The 14,919-nt window shown below is 42.5% G+C and overlaps 1 protein-coding gene across 4 annotated transcripts in view; it reads right to left on the reverse strand.

The window, feature by feature from the left end:
• The window catches only part of EI24 (EI24 autophagy associated transmembrane protein), a 331,213-nt gene that overhangs the window by 222,472 nt on the left and 93,822 nt on the right, over positions 1–14,919 (reverse strand). For all 4 annotated transcript variants that reach the window (XM_085646022.1, XM_085646025.1, XM_085646024.1 and 1 more), the window contains exons 4-5: positions 12,702–12,762; positions 593–659 (exon numbers count right to left, since the gene is read on the reverse strand). In XM_085646022.1, coding sequence (XP_085502148.1) covers positions 593–659; positions 12,702–12,762 — 128 coding nt within the window. The remainder of the gene's footprint in view (positions 1–592; positions 660–12,701; positions 12,763–14,919) is intronic.

A 14,919-nucleotide genomic window follows, 5' to 3' on the forward strand; every position in this document is an offset into this window, starting at 1 on the left:
CAACAAAATGATAAAGTGGAGGTAAGCAGGCAAAAAGTTGGGGGAAGACCATCCTAAGGATAACAGGTCTACCACTGTGCAACCAAAGCATGTGTCATCAGCAGACAGTGAGTAAAGTGTATGTAATTCATTTCAAATCCTAATTAATTACAGCAAGGCAATGCAAACAGGCAACAACTATAAATAAGTAATATGGCACACTTTGGGGGGGCTCAATTTCCACATACACTTAGTTCATGTTGAGAATGGAATTCCCAGCTCTACAATTAAGGAGCTATTTTCCTGGCAGTTAATAAACTGCAGGATGCATTGTGCAGCAGCAACGTGTTAACACACTAGCAGCAAGAAATGCTTAACATTGCGATTTGGGTTCTCAACTCTATATAAAGACAAACTTTCAAAAAAGTTTTAGCAATTTCAAACTTGGCTTGCTGCTTGTGCTTCAGGGCAGAGGAAAGCCCTCAGATTCCGAAATTTCTGATTATCCACACTCTTAGGACATTGATGTAGACTGAACCCTCAAAGTTAAGAAATGCACATAAACAACTGTGTCATAGGATAGGGATGCATTCATAATTCATGGGTTACTTACCGATTATTTGTGCTGTAGCAGACTGAAGCACAGGTATGAACACTCGATAGAACAGCAGGAGACTAAGCTGGGGACAAAGTAAGAGCAACACAATGAGCTCTTATCAGTAACAGAAATTACAATGCAAATGCACAAGTGTTTCAAAGGCAGATCACAGATCTGACAGTTCTGATTGTGTGTGTTTTCTTGATCTAATACAAAGAATATATATTTTTTAATGCAATTTGCCAAAACACAAATTGTAATGTTGAACTGACAATTAAAGGATTGGTATTAAACATTGAAACTGCAGTAATGGACAAGAACAGGCAAAAGAAGTGGACTGCATTGGTTGAGAGTGAGCATGATTAGCCTGATTCAAAATGGACTAATGTGCTAGTTTCTGAGAAACAAAGGGGTTAAGGATATGCTTATGAAATGCACTGGGTTCACTTAATGAAATTTAGAGAGTACAAATGCCACAAACAAGAGCAAAGTGTAAAGGGTACGGTGTGCAATCAATCAATCAAATGTACTTGATTCAGTTTCTGTATAAAACCATAAAAGTATTCTAAAACCGTACATAGTGTTGAATATAATCTGAAACAAATTATACATGCAAAAATCACTTAAATAGCAAATCTAGCTTTAAAATCTCATACAATATATAAAAAAAATGTTATAGGATACATATATAAAAAACATTAAAACAGGGAGGCAGAAAACAAACAAACACAAGATCCCTGACTAAACTGGTTGTATCACCAACATTCCTAATAAGGCACTATACTGTTGTTTAAAAACCACTATCAGTGAGACACAACAGCTTCTAAGCCGCACTGCGGATTTTAAAAAGTTAAGCACAAAGAGGACAGTATCACCAGACAAAATTGTAAATAAATAAAAGCTGGCCGCACCTCTCCAATCTTTTAAAAATGGGGATGATAAAGGTTTTCCGGAGAGTCACATAATACTTACAGAACAATAAAAAATGAAGCATGTCCTGTGGATACTTACCGTCGCAGCCACAGGATTCTAAAATCTGATCTGGGCGGAAGAATCTTTCGACCCAGAGCTGGCCTTAGCAATCCCAGCAGGATACTCTATTCTTACAGCTGATTGAGTAGACAAGCGGGGTCGGGGCTAGCAATTATCTTTAGATATGATTCGCGAATTTCAGGGTCCACAGCGGAAAGCTCCACAGACTGCGAAACACTATCCTTTCGGATTACGCAAAGTTAAAACCTATACACTTAAGGGCCTTCTATACAGGCCCACCTTTGTGAATGCCATTAGCCCTTTATAGAATCTAATATCGATGCATCTGATTTTACAGTGTAAGGAGATTTCAATTATCATTTAGAAAAATTGGATGACCACAACACAACCTCACTAGTTGTTACCTTGGCTAGTTTCTCCCTGACACAGATCGTCGAGCATGCTACCCATGACACAGGGCAACCTTAGATGGAATATTCACGCCAAATCCATATTTGAAGGTCTCTGAAGTGCTGCCTGTTCCATGGTCAGACCATAAAGCTATAAGTTCACATTAAGTACGGATCAGTACACCTCGAGACCTCATAACCCTCTAGTCATATTTAAAGGTCGTGCCTGGGGGAATATTGACCCTCTCACTCTACAAATGTGCCTATCCTGCACAAAGCCAGACCTTACTACCGACACCAATACTGCTGCCCACAGGTTTTCCACCTGGATTAAAACCGCAGTCGATCCTCTAGCTCGAGTGAAGACCTTTGTTTCCAGGTGGAAACATCCATCAGAACCGTGGTTCTCTGACAAACTAAAAGCACAAAAACAAGTCTGTAGAAGGAAGGAGAGGAAGTGGAGAGCAAACTCCGACTTTATAGAAAAAACAAAATATGCACAATTACTGGCAGACTATAAGAAACTGATAATAGAAGAAAAAAGTAAATACTTTTCATAAAACATCTTGCAGGGAGCCGTTTTCTACAGTTAAAAGCCTAGCCAAACTACCAGAACCACCTAGGATGGAAAGCAGGGCTGAATCCTGTAATTTGGTGGCACAGTCTTTTAGTGGAGACTGTGTACAAATCCTTTAGGGTCTGTGAGAATACCGTTTCTGGGAACTTTTTAGCAGTCACATCTCTTTTACCATCCAATCTGCTTAGTTCCTTTTCCTCTCCTCCCACAGAACAGATTACCCACAAGGTAAAAATGTCTAAAACGGGGGCTTTATCCGACCCTTGTCCACCCAAAAAACTGCACCCGATTCCCGAAATCCTTAGTTAACAACTAGGTATTCAATGAACAGGGGTGTGGAATTTAATAAAATATCTACTTGTCCATGGGGCAGGTTGCTTCATAAATCTACTTGTCCTGTAACAAAATCCACTTGTCCCTTTTGTGCCATGTAGTGCGGCAACAAATTACGGCAGCAAACTCATTATATAACAGTTCTGATATAGCCTCTCCAATTATGCCAGGGCTCGTACCATAGTAGGGTTTGAATACTAGCAATTCCCTTATGTTGCTACGTTTCTGCAGGTCTACATGCTGGGGCTGAAGGTAGTGGTAAGCAATAGTTCAAGGGTCTGAATGCTCTTTTGAGTCCGTGCAAACCTTCTAACTTGCATGTTTTAAGGGTTTTCACCAACTCCTGACAGTGGCAGACATAAAACTTTTTCCAGGATTGGGAAAAAAGTGGTTGAAGGAAAAGTGAACTTAAAACATTCAGATTTTCACATGAGCAAATCTACACATGCACATTTGCTCATGCTAAAATGCAGTTCACAAATATTTTCTAGGAGTACTATTTCTAGGCCTACTTCTGTAAATTCTTGTGAATTCACAGAAACTGTATATATGCACTTAATGCAAGTATATATACCATTGGTGCACTTTTGAGACTTTCTTTAATAATTGGGCCTCAAATGAGCCTTGGCGTTAATCATGACCTTTTGTGTTTAAGAAAATTCTGTCTCTCGCTCTCTCTCTCAGTCTATCAGCTGGCTTCACTGAGAGTAACAGTATTCTGCTCTTTTACAAGGAGGATATTGGCACACAAAGTAGTTTTGTTCAGTGCCCGGAACTGCTGTGGCATAGTGTGCTTTTTGAGACCAAAAACTATTTTTGCTTTTGCCAATGCTTGTTAGAATGGTGAGGACCCAGCAGCTCCCACACCAATACGATTTTACAAAAACCATGCCTAAATAAGTCACGCTTTGACAAAACCAAAAGGCTGACCATCAATTTCAGACCTCCTGGCCTTGGCAATGCTTGTTTATTTTTGTTTCCCATAATCTTATTTATACTGGTTACACTGATTTTCCGTTATGGATATTTTGGGGAAATACAAGCATACATCAACATGTTACTAAATGATGCTGCAAAGATACGGTACCTAAAATTTTACAGTAGTTGGCAAAATGGTTTTTTTCCCAGCTTTCATGTTTTTTGTGAACCTTTTATTTTGGAAGCAAAGAATCATCACTCTTGGTTTCAAGCATCTGCAAATATTTGCATATAATCAGAGAGCATTCTGGGAGCATTATACATAGCCTCATATTAATAAACTTTGAAAATGTGTGTACACATTTATACTGGAATGACCGTCAGTAGTGCAGGCCGAGCTTACAACATTTACTTTTAGTGCACACCCTAATAATAAAGGCTTTGCATTAATGAACCATAAATACAAGTTTGAAAAGAATGAACACAAAGACGCACACATTACCTTAACTGCAGACAGTGCCCTTCCCCAATCCATATTGTGGTACTGCAAACTGACAGCCAAAGGGTTTGTGCTGCAGGAGGTTGGGCCTACTTGTCCCATGGCCAAAATACACATTAAAACTTGTTGTCCATGACCTCAAAAAATATGTCCCGGGCGTCGGGCTATAGGAATTCCACATCCCTGAATGAATTAATTTGCTCAGGCACCTTCCCTGACGACTAGAAAACAACATCAATTCCACCACTCTTAAAAAAAAAAAACCCCGATCCAGCATATCCTAGCAGCTATCGATCCATCTCCAGACTACCCTTCCCGGCTAAGGGGTTGAAGAAAATACTCAGGGGCATATTCTCAAGGATCTATGGCCGCGTTATCGGCACTTTATCTCAGCCACCAAAGTCGCGATAAATTCACCGCCCCATTCACAAGCAGGTGCTACCAGCCGATAACACCAGTTTACCTGCGATAGCAGCAGCAAAAGACATGGCCACGGATGACCCCCAACAACTATCGCTAATAAGATGCAGAGTACGCGTTCCCGAGCAAAAAGCAGCGACACCACCACTCCGCAACATTCTCAACGACCAGCCAGATCTGCAATAAGCTCACTAAACAGGCGATAAGACGCGTTAGCAGCAGGAAACTGACACCTGCTCTGACCTGGTGCAAAGTCGGACGACAACCTGCACCGGAAAAGGGAGCACAGCCCACAGCCACACCTGAAGAAAAACAGATGCCATGGAGCTACTCATCATACAGCTCGGAGCCCCAAGAGGGCCACAACACCTACCGCCACCCACCCACGGACCACCCCACCACCACCCCCGGGCCCTACCCCGGGCACCCCCCCCCCCCACCTCCTAGAGATTGCACATCAACGTCACTAAACCATGAACAAAATCATTCACCTGATGCCGCAGAATTACAACAACTAACAGTCATGTGAGTACAGAAACAGCACAATCATTCACCATTTAAAGTTCAAACAAAATATCACAATCAAATATGTCTCCTAACGACTATTTAGAAGAGTCATGGCGGGTCATCCCTGGACAATCTGTACGTAACAGCCTGTAAGACAATATCCAAGATAAGAAGGTGTGTCAGGCACTCATCAAAGGACAGAGAGAGAGACCAAACAAGGAGCGCAAGGACAATCGGGCCATTGGCTCATACAAGCTAACTGTTGTGTGTGTTTCGCAATTGGTGCATCCCAAATCTAAGGCCTGGCATCAATTTTAGCGCGAAGGCCACATCACATTCCAGAAATGCAAGCAGTAGGCAGACTAAAATTAGGCATGAAAGCTCCTTTGTCTCAATACACAAGGCGGAAGGACATCCGAACCTCAGACCATGGTCTTCAATGCTCCCGGCACCCCTTGAGTGAGATACCATACCAGACTCTGACGGCTCCCACACCACGAACTGCGCTAATGAAAGACCAACGTGTCCACACCCCACACACACTTGTCCCTGCTCAAGCCACACCAGCATGGGATGCCCCCGACACATTCGTAAAAAACAAACCATACATCCAAACGTTGAACACACATACGACTCATAACTACGAGCTGTGGCATATCATCCACAGAACTGCCGCCGGTCTGAGGAGTGCCGGTGGTACGAGACCAACAAACGCAATAGTAGGCAATCCCGGGCACATGCACAACCCCTGTCATGTGGAACTGTACTGTGCACGAATGCTGCATCTGTTGGGAGCTCTGCCAATGGCAGTTTTGCGAATCAGTTAGTGTCTGAGTTTCCGGCTTGCGTACGTCACATGCATCCAGCCATGGTTCCACTGTTGATCATGCACATTCGAGTGGCCCATGGAGGTCTGCCTATCCAACACAACGGTAGCTGAACTGGATTATGACTGGTGTGTGCACCCCCTGTTGGCCCACGAACAGTAGTGCAACCGGGATACCCGTGCATGGGACGCCCTGATCTGTGGCGTATGTGCTGGCAGTAGTGGATGGGAGATTGCACAAGTCATCGTGTGCAGTGACCACATCGAGGCGCTCCCCTATTGGTCTGTATTGCAGATTGGTGAAACTTCGTGGGCGGAGCACATCTGTTCGGACCAGTTAATGTATTGGCTCTGCCTCGTGTTCCTTGAACTCGAGAACGACTTATTTCTGGAACTGATTGCCTATGAAGCTGCGCTCGCATTCATGGACGAGTAACTACCTTCCTGCAGCCACAACTGATTGACAGCCAGCGCACAGGTCCCAACACGGTGTTGCATCGTGGAGGAATGATCACGCACCCCAGGACAACAGTGGGCATGTATGCCAATCGCCCGTACTCAGAATGCATGTGCGTGCACCTACGCGTGCTGTCACACACCTGTGCAAGGTGATGCAGCCCCATGGACGAAGCTGCACAGCACTGTCAGGCAACGTTCCTAAATCTGTTTGAAAAATAACAACCTAGGCAATGGTTGGTTTCAACCATTATCCACAGAGCCCGGTCGACATCGATAACGCGTCTAACACAAAGGTTATATCATACCTGCGACGCCTCTACTGCCACTGTTTTATACATCAACCATTTTTATCAAGACTCGGCACTTACAAGAATTTATTATATACCAGGTTTTAACATATATATGAACTGCTCGCAATGAAGTATTAAAGAACTGTCATCCATTCGTAAACTTCTACCAAATAAGGTTGTGCTATTTTCATGGATTTATCGGAATGCAGAACATAAAAGAATAGCCATCCCCTCTCAATACCAACTATATTTGAATGAATAAACATCAATTAAGGTATTCACCCACAAGAAAAATAACCTACCTAAATTCCTGGAAACCCTACCTTTGAATCTTGGAACACAGGAATTGTGGCCTTATTTTTCCTGACGAAGGCGTTAACTACGCCGAAACGCGCGTCGAATAACATACAGTTGTGCCACCACATTTGTTTATTCTTCATCCCTATGTAACCCACAATCTATTTTATTATTTGTCATGATTTTTTACTATGTATATAATAAATTTGTTTTTAATTGTGAATGTACTAAAAACTTATAATTAAAAAAGAACTACAATTTTCATTTTTCGTCTCACTGCTTAAACTGTTCTGACTACTAGATAGAAAAGATTTACAACTGCTACTTACAAGAATTGCCTAGGTTGTTATTTTTCAAACATATATTACCCTGTCCTAGGAATCTTCAGGGGGTCCTCATTATTTGCGTAAAACGTTCCTAAATCTGACATACTGCTGGAGGGAGACTACACACATGGCAATGAAGCATGACATGGTTTCTCAAGAGCAGAGTCTCTGAGTTGAGGTAGTCTAGAGAGATCTACAAAATAGCAGACTGCTGGGAGACGAGTACTCCGTGCCAGGATTGTGAACTGGTTAGCAGTTGGGATTGGATACTTATCCCCCCCACCTCCCCACGGTGGCCAATTGTTTCCTCAACGGCCAACCTGCACCTATTTTGTAGATCTCTCTAGACTACCTCAACTCAGAGACTCTGCTCTTGAGAAACCGGACGCTGACGCTTGCTGGCTGTCTTCCGCCACTTGCCTTGTACTGAAGACTATGACATTTAAATAGCGCATTGTCTGGGTCGAAACGTCGACAATACATATGGTTCAGCTGTTTACAAGTCTCTAGGCTCAAATTAACAAGCACAAGTGCTGCCCACCAGAGACATTGTCCGCCCTCATCCTTACTACCTTGTAGCCATTTTCCTTGTTAAACTGTACATATGTTACGCACTGCACCACCATCACTGAGCACCTTAAGTCACTATATTACAGGTCACCTGTACATTTATTCACTTGACAGCCATTTCAATTTCATTTTCTGTAAATACTATTGAAAACTTCAAATCATATAAAAACAAGTATTTCGCAAACATCCACTAGCCGGTGTTTTTGTGTTTCAACTACATGTAACGTTCTGTGATTCCGTACAATGTATAATTTGTTTAAATGTTTGATGCATTTCTCTTATGTAAAGTGATTAATCTGTTACCCCCGACAGAACCACTGTAGCTTCCTATATACCTTTATTATCGTGGGCACACCCTCTCTGACCATTGCCCCCTCCTGCTGGGATTTAAGCCTTTAGATGATAGACCACTCATACCAATGTGGAGACTTCAACCGGCGACGCTAGATGACGCCTGTTACAGGGAATCCCTCCAAACACACATTACAGAATACTTTAAACACAATCAGGGCTTGACATCGTTTTCCCTGACAGAATGCAAAACGCTTAAGGTGATGGTACGTGGTCATTGCATGAACTACTCGGTGGGGGTCACCAGGGAACTACATACAGAACTGAACACCATAGATGCCACACTTCATGTAATAAAGGGCACCCTTGGGATGGACCAGAATGCCATACAAAAACAGAGATATAAAAGTACAGTACAATGTAATATTAAAACGGCTATGCTGCCATGACTACAAAAGTTATATGGGGAGAGCACACACTGAGGAGGGCAAATCAGGGAGACTACCGGCCTGACTGATCCACCCAGATAAGATGAGGGTGGGGATGTGGGAAGGGGGGGGCACCAATCACCCACCTCACTCCACCCACCAGGAAATATATGTACCCTCCGGGAGATGTCAATGACGAGTTCCGGAGTTATTATGAATCTCTATATGGTAGACTAATGATGAATGATGTTACTTGAGGGTGCACAGACTAGATTCTTAGACCGGGTAACTCTTCCAGTACTACTGCCAATGGCTAGAGGGGAGCTAGGCGATCCAATGTTCCTTCAGGAAGTGCACACAGCAATAAAAGATGGGCTCCCAGCCGAGTTTTACTCCACCTTCATAAATTTACTGGCCCCTAAATTGATGACACTCTACTCTGATTCCTATCAGAGAGGACGGCTTCTGGAGAACGAGCGGACGGCTTCTGGAGTACATGCGGACCACCACAGCGGTCCCCTTGCCGAAGACTGTGGAGGTAAGGGCACCCTCAACCGCTTTTCACCGCCTGTCCATGCTGAAGATGGATTTTAAAATCCTCAGCAAAATATTAGCAAATAGATTACTTCCCTATATCCAAACGCTGATACACAGGGAACAGAACAGCTCTATTCCCAGCCATAGTACATCACTCAATCTCCAGAGACTCTTTTACATCCTCCATCAACCTGAGGTACAAGCAGGTCGGGAGGTCTTCCTCTTATCAATAAACTTGGAAAAGTCCCTTGTCTCTATTAGATGGGGCTTCCTCATGACAACTATGTAAAAGATGGGACTGGGGAAGAAGTGGATCAAATGGGTTGCCTTCCTGTACATGGACCCGATGGCTTGGATGAAGACCTGGAACAATTTTATACGCCCCATATGGGTGGTTTCAGGGTACTAGATAGGGCTGTCTGCAGTCTCCTCTACGTTTTTGCCTTGCCCATTGAGTAACTGGCAGAGCTGTTCCGGACGGAGGGCACTGGACTGATGGTGGATGGTCAAGAACACATCTCTTTATATGCGGATGATCTCCTTTTATACCTCAGTTGTGGAGCGGCTGGCAAAAAAAGGGCTACACGCCTTTCGGAGGACTTTGATCAACTATCAGGCCTGACAGTTAACTGCCTCAAGACCTGTGTATTTCCCTGTGCGGTGGGGACACCTCCGCCTCCGGAACTAACACCAGGCTTCGTCTGGTCCTCCACATCCTTTAAATACTGAGGAGTGAGGGTAAATCATGACATAGAAGACATAAGAGAGGGGATCCTGTGTCAGGTTCTCCGAGCCCTGTGGTGTTTTGGAGATCACTGCGCCTCCCATTCATGGCGCAAGTGCCGCTTACAAAAATGGTGCTGCTCCCCCGCCTATTGTATTTTCTTATGAATCTGCCGGTTAAAATACTTGTGACGTGGTTCAGACAGCTAGATGCCCTTTTCCGTCACCTTATCTAGGACGGGGTTAAACATAGGGTGTCCCGACAATCATGAGGCACCTGCCGGATGTAGGTGACCTGATAGTGCCAGATTTTGAGCTATACTAACTGGCTGCGCAGCTCCAATGGGTAGCTCAAACATTGGATGCGGCTCAAACACACTCTGGAGACATCTTGGAAAAAGTCACTTACTGGGGATTGTTGGCTCGCCTGCTGAACCCGGGGGTAGCCACTTCTTGGCCAAAGGTATTACTCCATGTGGCATTTAAGTGTTTTCGTCAACGCCTTGTACGAACCCGCAGGGCTCCACTATAAGCACCAGCACTGCCGCTGATGGCACTTCCCCATGGAGACCCGATTACAAATTTTACAACTAATCAACATACAGGCTGGACAGAGGCAGGAATCATGACAGTGGGGGACTGCTTTCTACAGGGAGCCTTTGCACCCTTCGAGGACCCATGACTTGCCCGGGGGTCAATTCCTGACATATGGCGCCTTAGTACAGACGTTTCGGGATCTATGGGCCAGGAGGAACCACCAACACACTCAGTCCTTCAGCTCCTTCTCTCAATGTGCTCAGCTCGCTACTTGGTGACATGGTTTTACCGAGCTATGAACGAGATGGGAAGGGTGACTCTGAAACCATTAAACACTAGATGGGGGACTCTGGCACAACGTCCCTCAAATGGAGTGGGGGAGGATGCTACAATACATTAAGACGGTATCCCGCAAAGCTAAGCTAAAATATATACTATTTAACTTTTTGCATACGACTTATCTCACCCCCATAGATTACAGATCATAAATAGGGGTCAACCCTGGGGCTGTCCACGATGTAGGGTGCTCGAGGCAGACTTCTGTCATATGACTTGGGAATGCCACAGGCCCATGGCATTCTGTACTGCAGTGCTCCTGTGACTTCAGACCACACTGGGCCATGCTCTTCCCTGCACAATACAGACTTGCCTCTAGGGAAGCTTCTCAAGGCCCAAAACGAAGACAGTGGGTTCACCGTTTCTAGACTTAACCCTGGACCTGGTGCACCGCTGGATAGCACTGGTGTGAAAATCCGACATAGGGCAGACCATAGAAGCCTGGACATTTTTTTTCATGATCTTAGCGGAAGCTCAAGGTCAGGTACTCAGACACGAGGATGCCCACGGATTGCGAAGGCGCCCACTGGCAGCCTTATGGCAAGAAATCCAAAATAGCTGGATACACCAGGAGACAGACAGAGCCGGAAGACACAATGATGGGAACAGAGATACCACATTAGATGTGACATTGCTAGGCTCGTAGGGGTGATACCAGTACAAATAGGAAGATTCCAGGGAGGGGGAACAGTGGATACCTTACCCATTTGATAGGGGGTACATGTTGAGCACACCCTTGGTTTGGCCCCAGATACATGTGACCCCTACAGTCTGACCTAGACAAGACAGATACCACTATGGTGGATGATGGACATATGGCCCCCTTCTTCCCTCGGCAACATAATATAAGTGGCACCTTTTTAGTTTTCTTTGCATTATCTTGATTTCTTTTCTTTTTACTTTGAAAGGCTAGAATTTCCTCCAAGTCAAGTTACACCCTCCCGTTAATGGCCTCCAACTGCACACCGTGCAACAAACATTCTTCGGTGACACTGCTCATCGCTGTACCGGAAACACCAACAACTCCTAACCGCAAGATGTGTAATAACCACTAATAGGTTGTACACATTATGGCAATTGTTTTTTTAAGTCAGAAATGTTGTATTTATTCATGAATCATGATGTATAACTTTATTACAATTTGATATAATGTTATATACCTGCGGATCTGGGAGAACGCATAATTGTGATGAGTAGACTAAGGAGAATGGAAGGTCAACATTTCATTATAAACAAATTAAATATTGCAACTGTAATGTATCAAATGATAACTTTAAATGCCAATAAAAACGTCTTTAAAAAAAATGCAAGAATTCAGGAAATCCAGATAAAACTGCTATAGCAAACCTCTTACTTTTATTTCTCTCCATAACACAACATCTATTCACCTAACTTGCCTAATGTTTAAGACGACGACTGAGGAGTAGTATTAGATTAATAGCCCTAAAAACAATGTTTTAAAATTCTTTTGGATGTAAAAAGTAATAAATGGGTTTCTTAAGTATATAATGTACATTTCCAACCATTAGCAAAAAAGCTCTAAACCATCAAGTCATAAAACAGATCTTAGAGGCACTGCAACTATTTCGTCAACTAATTTTTAAATGAAATATAAATAAATAGGTTATGTTGTCTAATGGGATATGTATTTGTATTTTTCCCATAACATTACTTCACAAAAAAATTTTTCAAATGAAGATTTTTTTTTTAGGAAAAAATAATTGGAGTTTGAATGCTTAGCTAGTCTATCGGTTATGTTTAATAATGGGATAATCTGCTTCAAATACTAGTACAGTCTTAATCAAAAGGCTGGGTACGTTAAATTAGGTAAATTGAAGTACCTACAAAAAAATGAAATATGTACTCACCCAAAACACTCCTCCATTCCAGGCGCAGCACTGAAAAATCCTGCTGACTATGCGAGGCTCGCTGGAAACAATAAAAGACATCTCATTTGCTTCTTACTCATAAGTAAAACAATATTTCACCCTTTTTCCCAGAAGCATTGAAGCTGTACCATTCTGGCACAAATGTGAACACACACAGAACTTTCAGAACCAGTACTTAAAAGCAGCACTAGTACTATATAAATAATTCATATCCAACAATGCAAAACAACCCACAAGATAATGAGCATCAGAGACCCAGCGACTGAGCTCTGTGCAAGGAAGAGATACAGTGCTCGATTTGTAAACTCTTATGTGCAGGGTCCCAAAGTTTTTCTTAGGAGCCCACCACCAGTACTGAGGATTCAGAGTACCAAAACGAGAGGATCTATTGAGATACAAGAGAGGATCTATTGAGATTAAAAGTCAGATACTGGGAGGTGGTGGGGGATCACTACACTAATAATTTGACTAGTGGTCAGTTATCATCCACATTTTTAGCAATAAAATTATGTCCACAATTCGAACGCTTCCTGGACCAAATCTCGCCCCAACCTGGCAAAAAGCTTATATGTTAGATTCAGATACGGCAATTTGCTCCTAAAATTTCCTAGAAAGGAGGAGGTTGACTAATTACTAGATTCATGTCCTGCCTGCACTACTGTCAAAGAAACTGAAGAACATGTTTTGTTTTTTTCCCTAGATACCATCAGTTACGCAGGAGGTGGATAGGACCAATCTGCCTCAATTTAGGAGCTAGGCAGCACCAGATTGCATATAGAATCCTAAAAGTGGATGTATCTAAGCCGATAGTTTTTGCTGTCAGCCGCTTTTTATTTGCCTTCTGGATAACCCGACAGGAGCTTTTATCACAGATTGCATCGTAATATAAACTGTCTCATGTTAAATATGCATTTTATGTATTGCGGACTGCAGGATTGTTCCCCCTTTATCTTTTTTGGACTCGCACGCTGTATTGTTTATAGTGGGAAGCATGCCTTACAGTTGTTACTCAATGTATCTTGATGCATGCTTGGCTGGTCATTTTTATAGCCCTCTTTTTAATAGCTATTAGAAATGGACTTGTTTTTATATCTTTTTAATTATAAATAAACAATGTTTTATCTTTTGTACACTTTGATTGTTTCGTACAAATAACCAAATACAGTTATTTGATGATGATGAGGTGGAGTACCAAAACAACCTTATTTTAAGTCTACTACAAGCCTTTTTCTTCCACCACCCTACACTCTGTGCCTCTTTATCTCATGCTTGTAGTTCTTTTCTATCCCTTCTTTTTTTACTTTATCATTGTTTAACTATCTTTCACCTCCTACTTGTTTGTCCCTTTTCTGGCTCTCTCGTTCTTGATATGGGTCAAAGTCAGATGAAAAAAAATACATTCTGATCTGAAAAAATTACAGGTATTGAAATAGAAGCTGCACAAGTTAAGCACTGTAAGATATCCAACAGACAATAGAGACCACAGAGAAGGGATGATAAGATCAAGCATTAAAATGCAATAGGTCTCGCCTTTTATTAAGTTAAAGCCATTTGCTTTGCTATACAATACCATTAGCAAAGCAAATGGCTTTAACTTAATCAAATATTACAGGAAACAGTGGTCCCTGAAATCAAAAAGTAGTTAGTCATACAATGAATATAGCCAAGATTGGTACTATATTACAGCCAATGTCCAGCCGGACAAGGCACCTTTAATAAGTAGAAATGGTTAACAATAATCCAAAGAATGTAAGTAGAATCTTAGTGGGACACAAGCCTGTATCCTGAGACTTACATATAGTGAGGACAACATGTGAAACACATTCAGGCAATTTCAATGATGTTTCTGTCTTGAAAAATATAAAGAGTAGCGAAACATCTAATACATATACTGTCACCTTCACAATACGTTAAATACAGAAATTCGAATGTGTAAGGTGGACAACTATGTCGACGGCGTTTCGATCCTTATCAGGGGGATATCGGATCATCATCAGGACTAATCAATTAAATTGCCCATATTCAAATGCCTGAATTTACATGAAATAATAAGGCAAACAATGAAATATAGGAGAGTTTGGGAGAAAAATGCAGGGAGAAAGGGGGAAGGAAAATAACAACATAGTAGTTATTAATACGTTTTCAAAGGTAAAGCACAAGACGTGGAAATGAACAGTCGCGTCAGATCAAGCGGCTA

The sequence above is a fragment of the Triturus cristatus genome, chromosome 3_1, assembly GCF_964204655.1.
Source record: "Triturus cristatus chromosome 3_1, aTriCri1.1, whole genome shotgun sequence".
Classification (NCBI taxonomy): domain Eukaryota; kingdom Metazoa; phylum Chordata; class Amphibia; order Caudata; family Salamandridae; genus Triturus; species Triturus cristatus.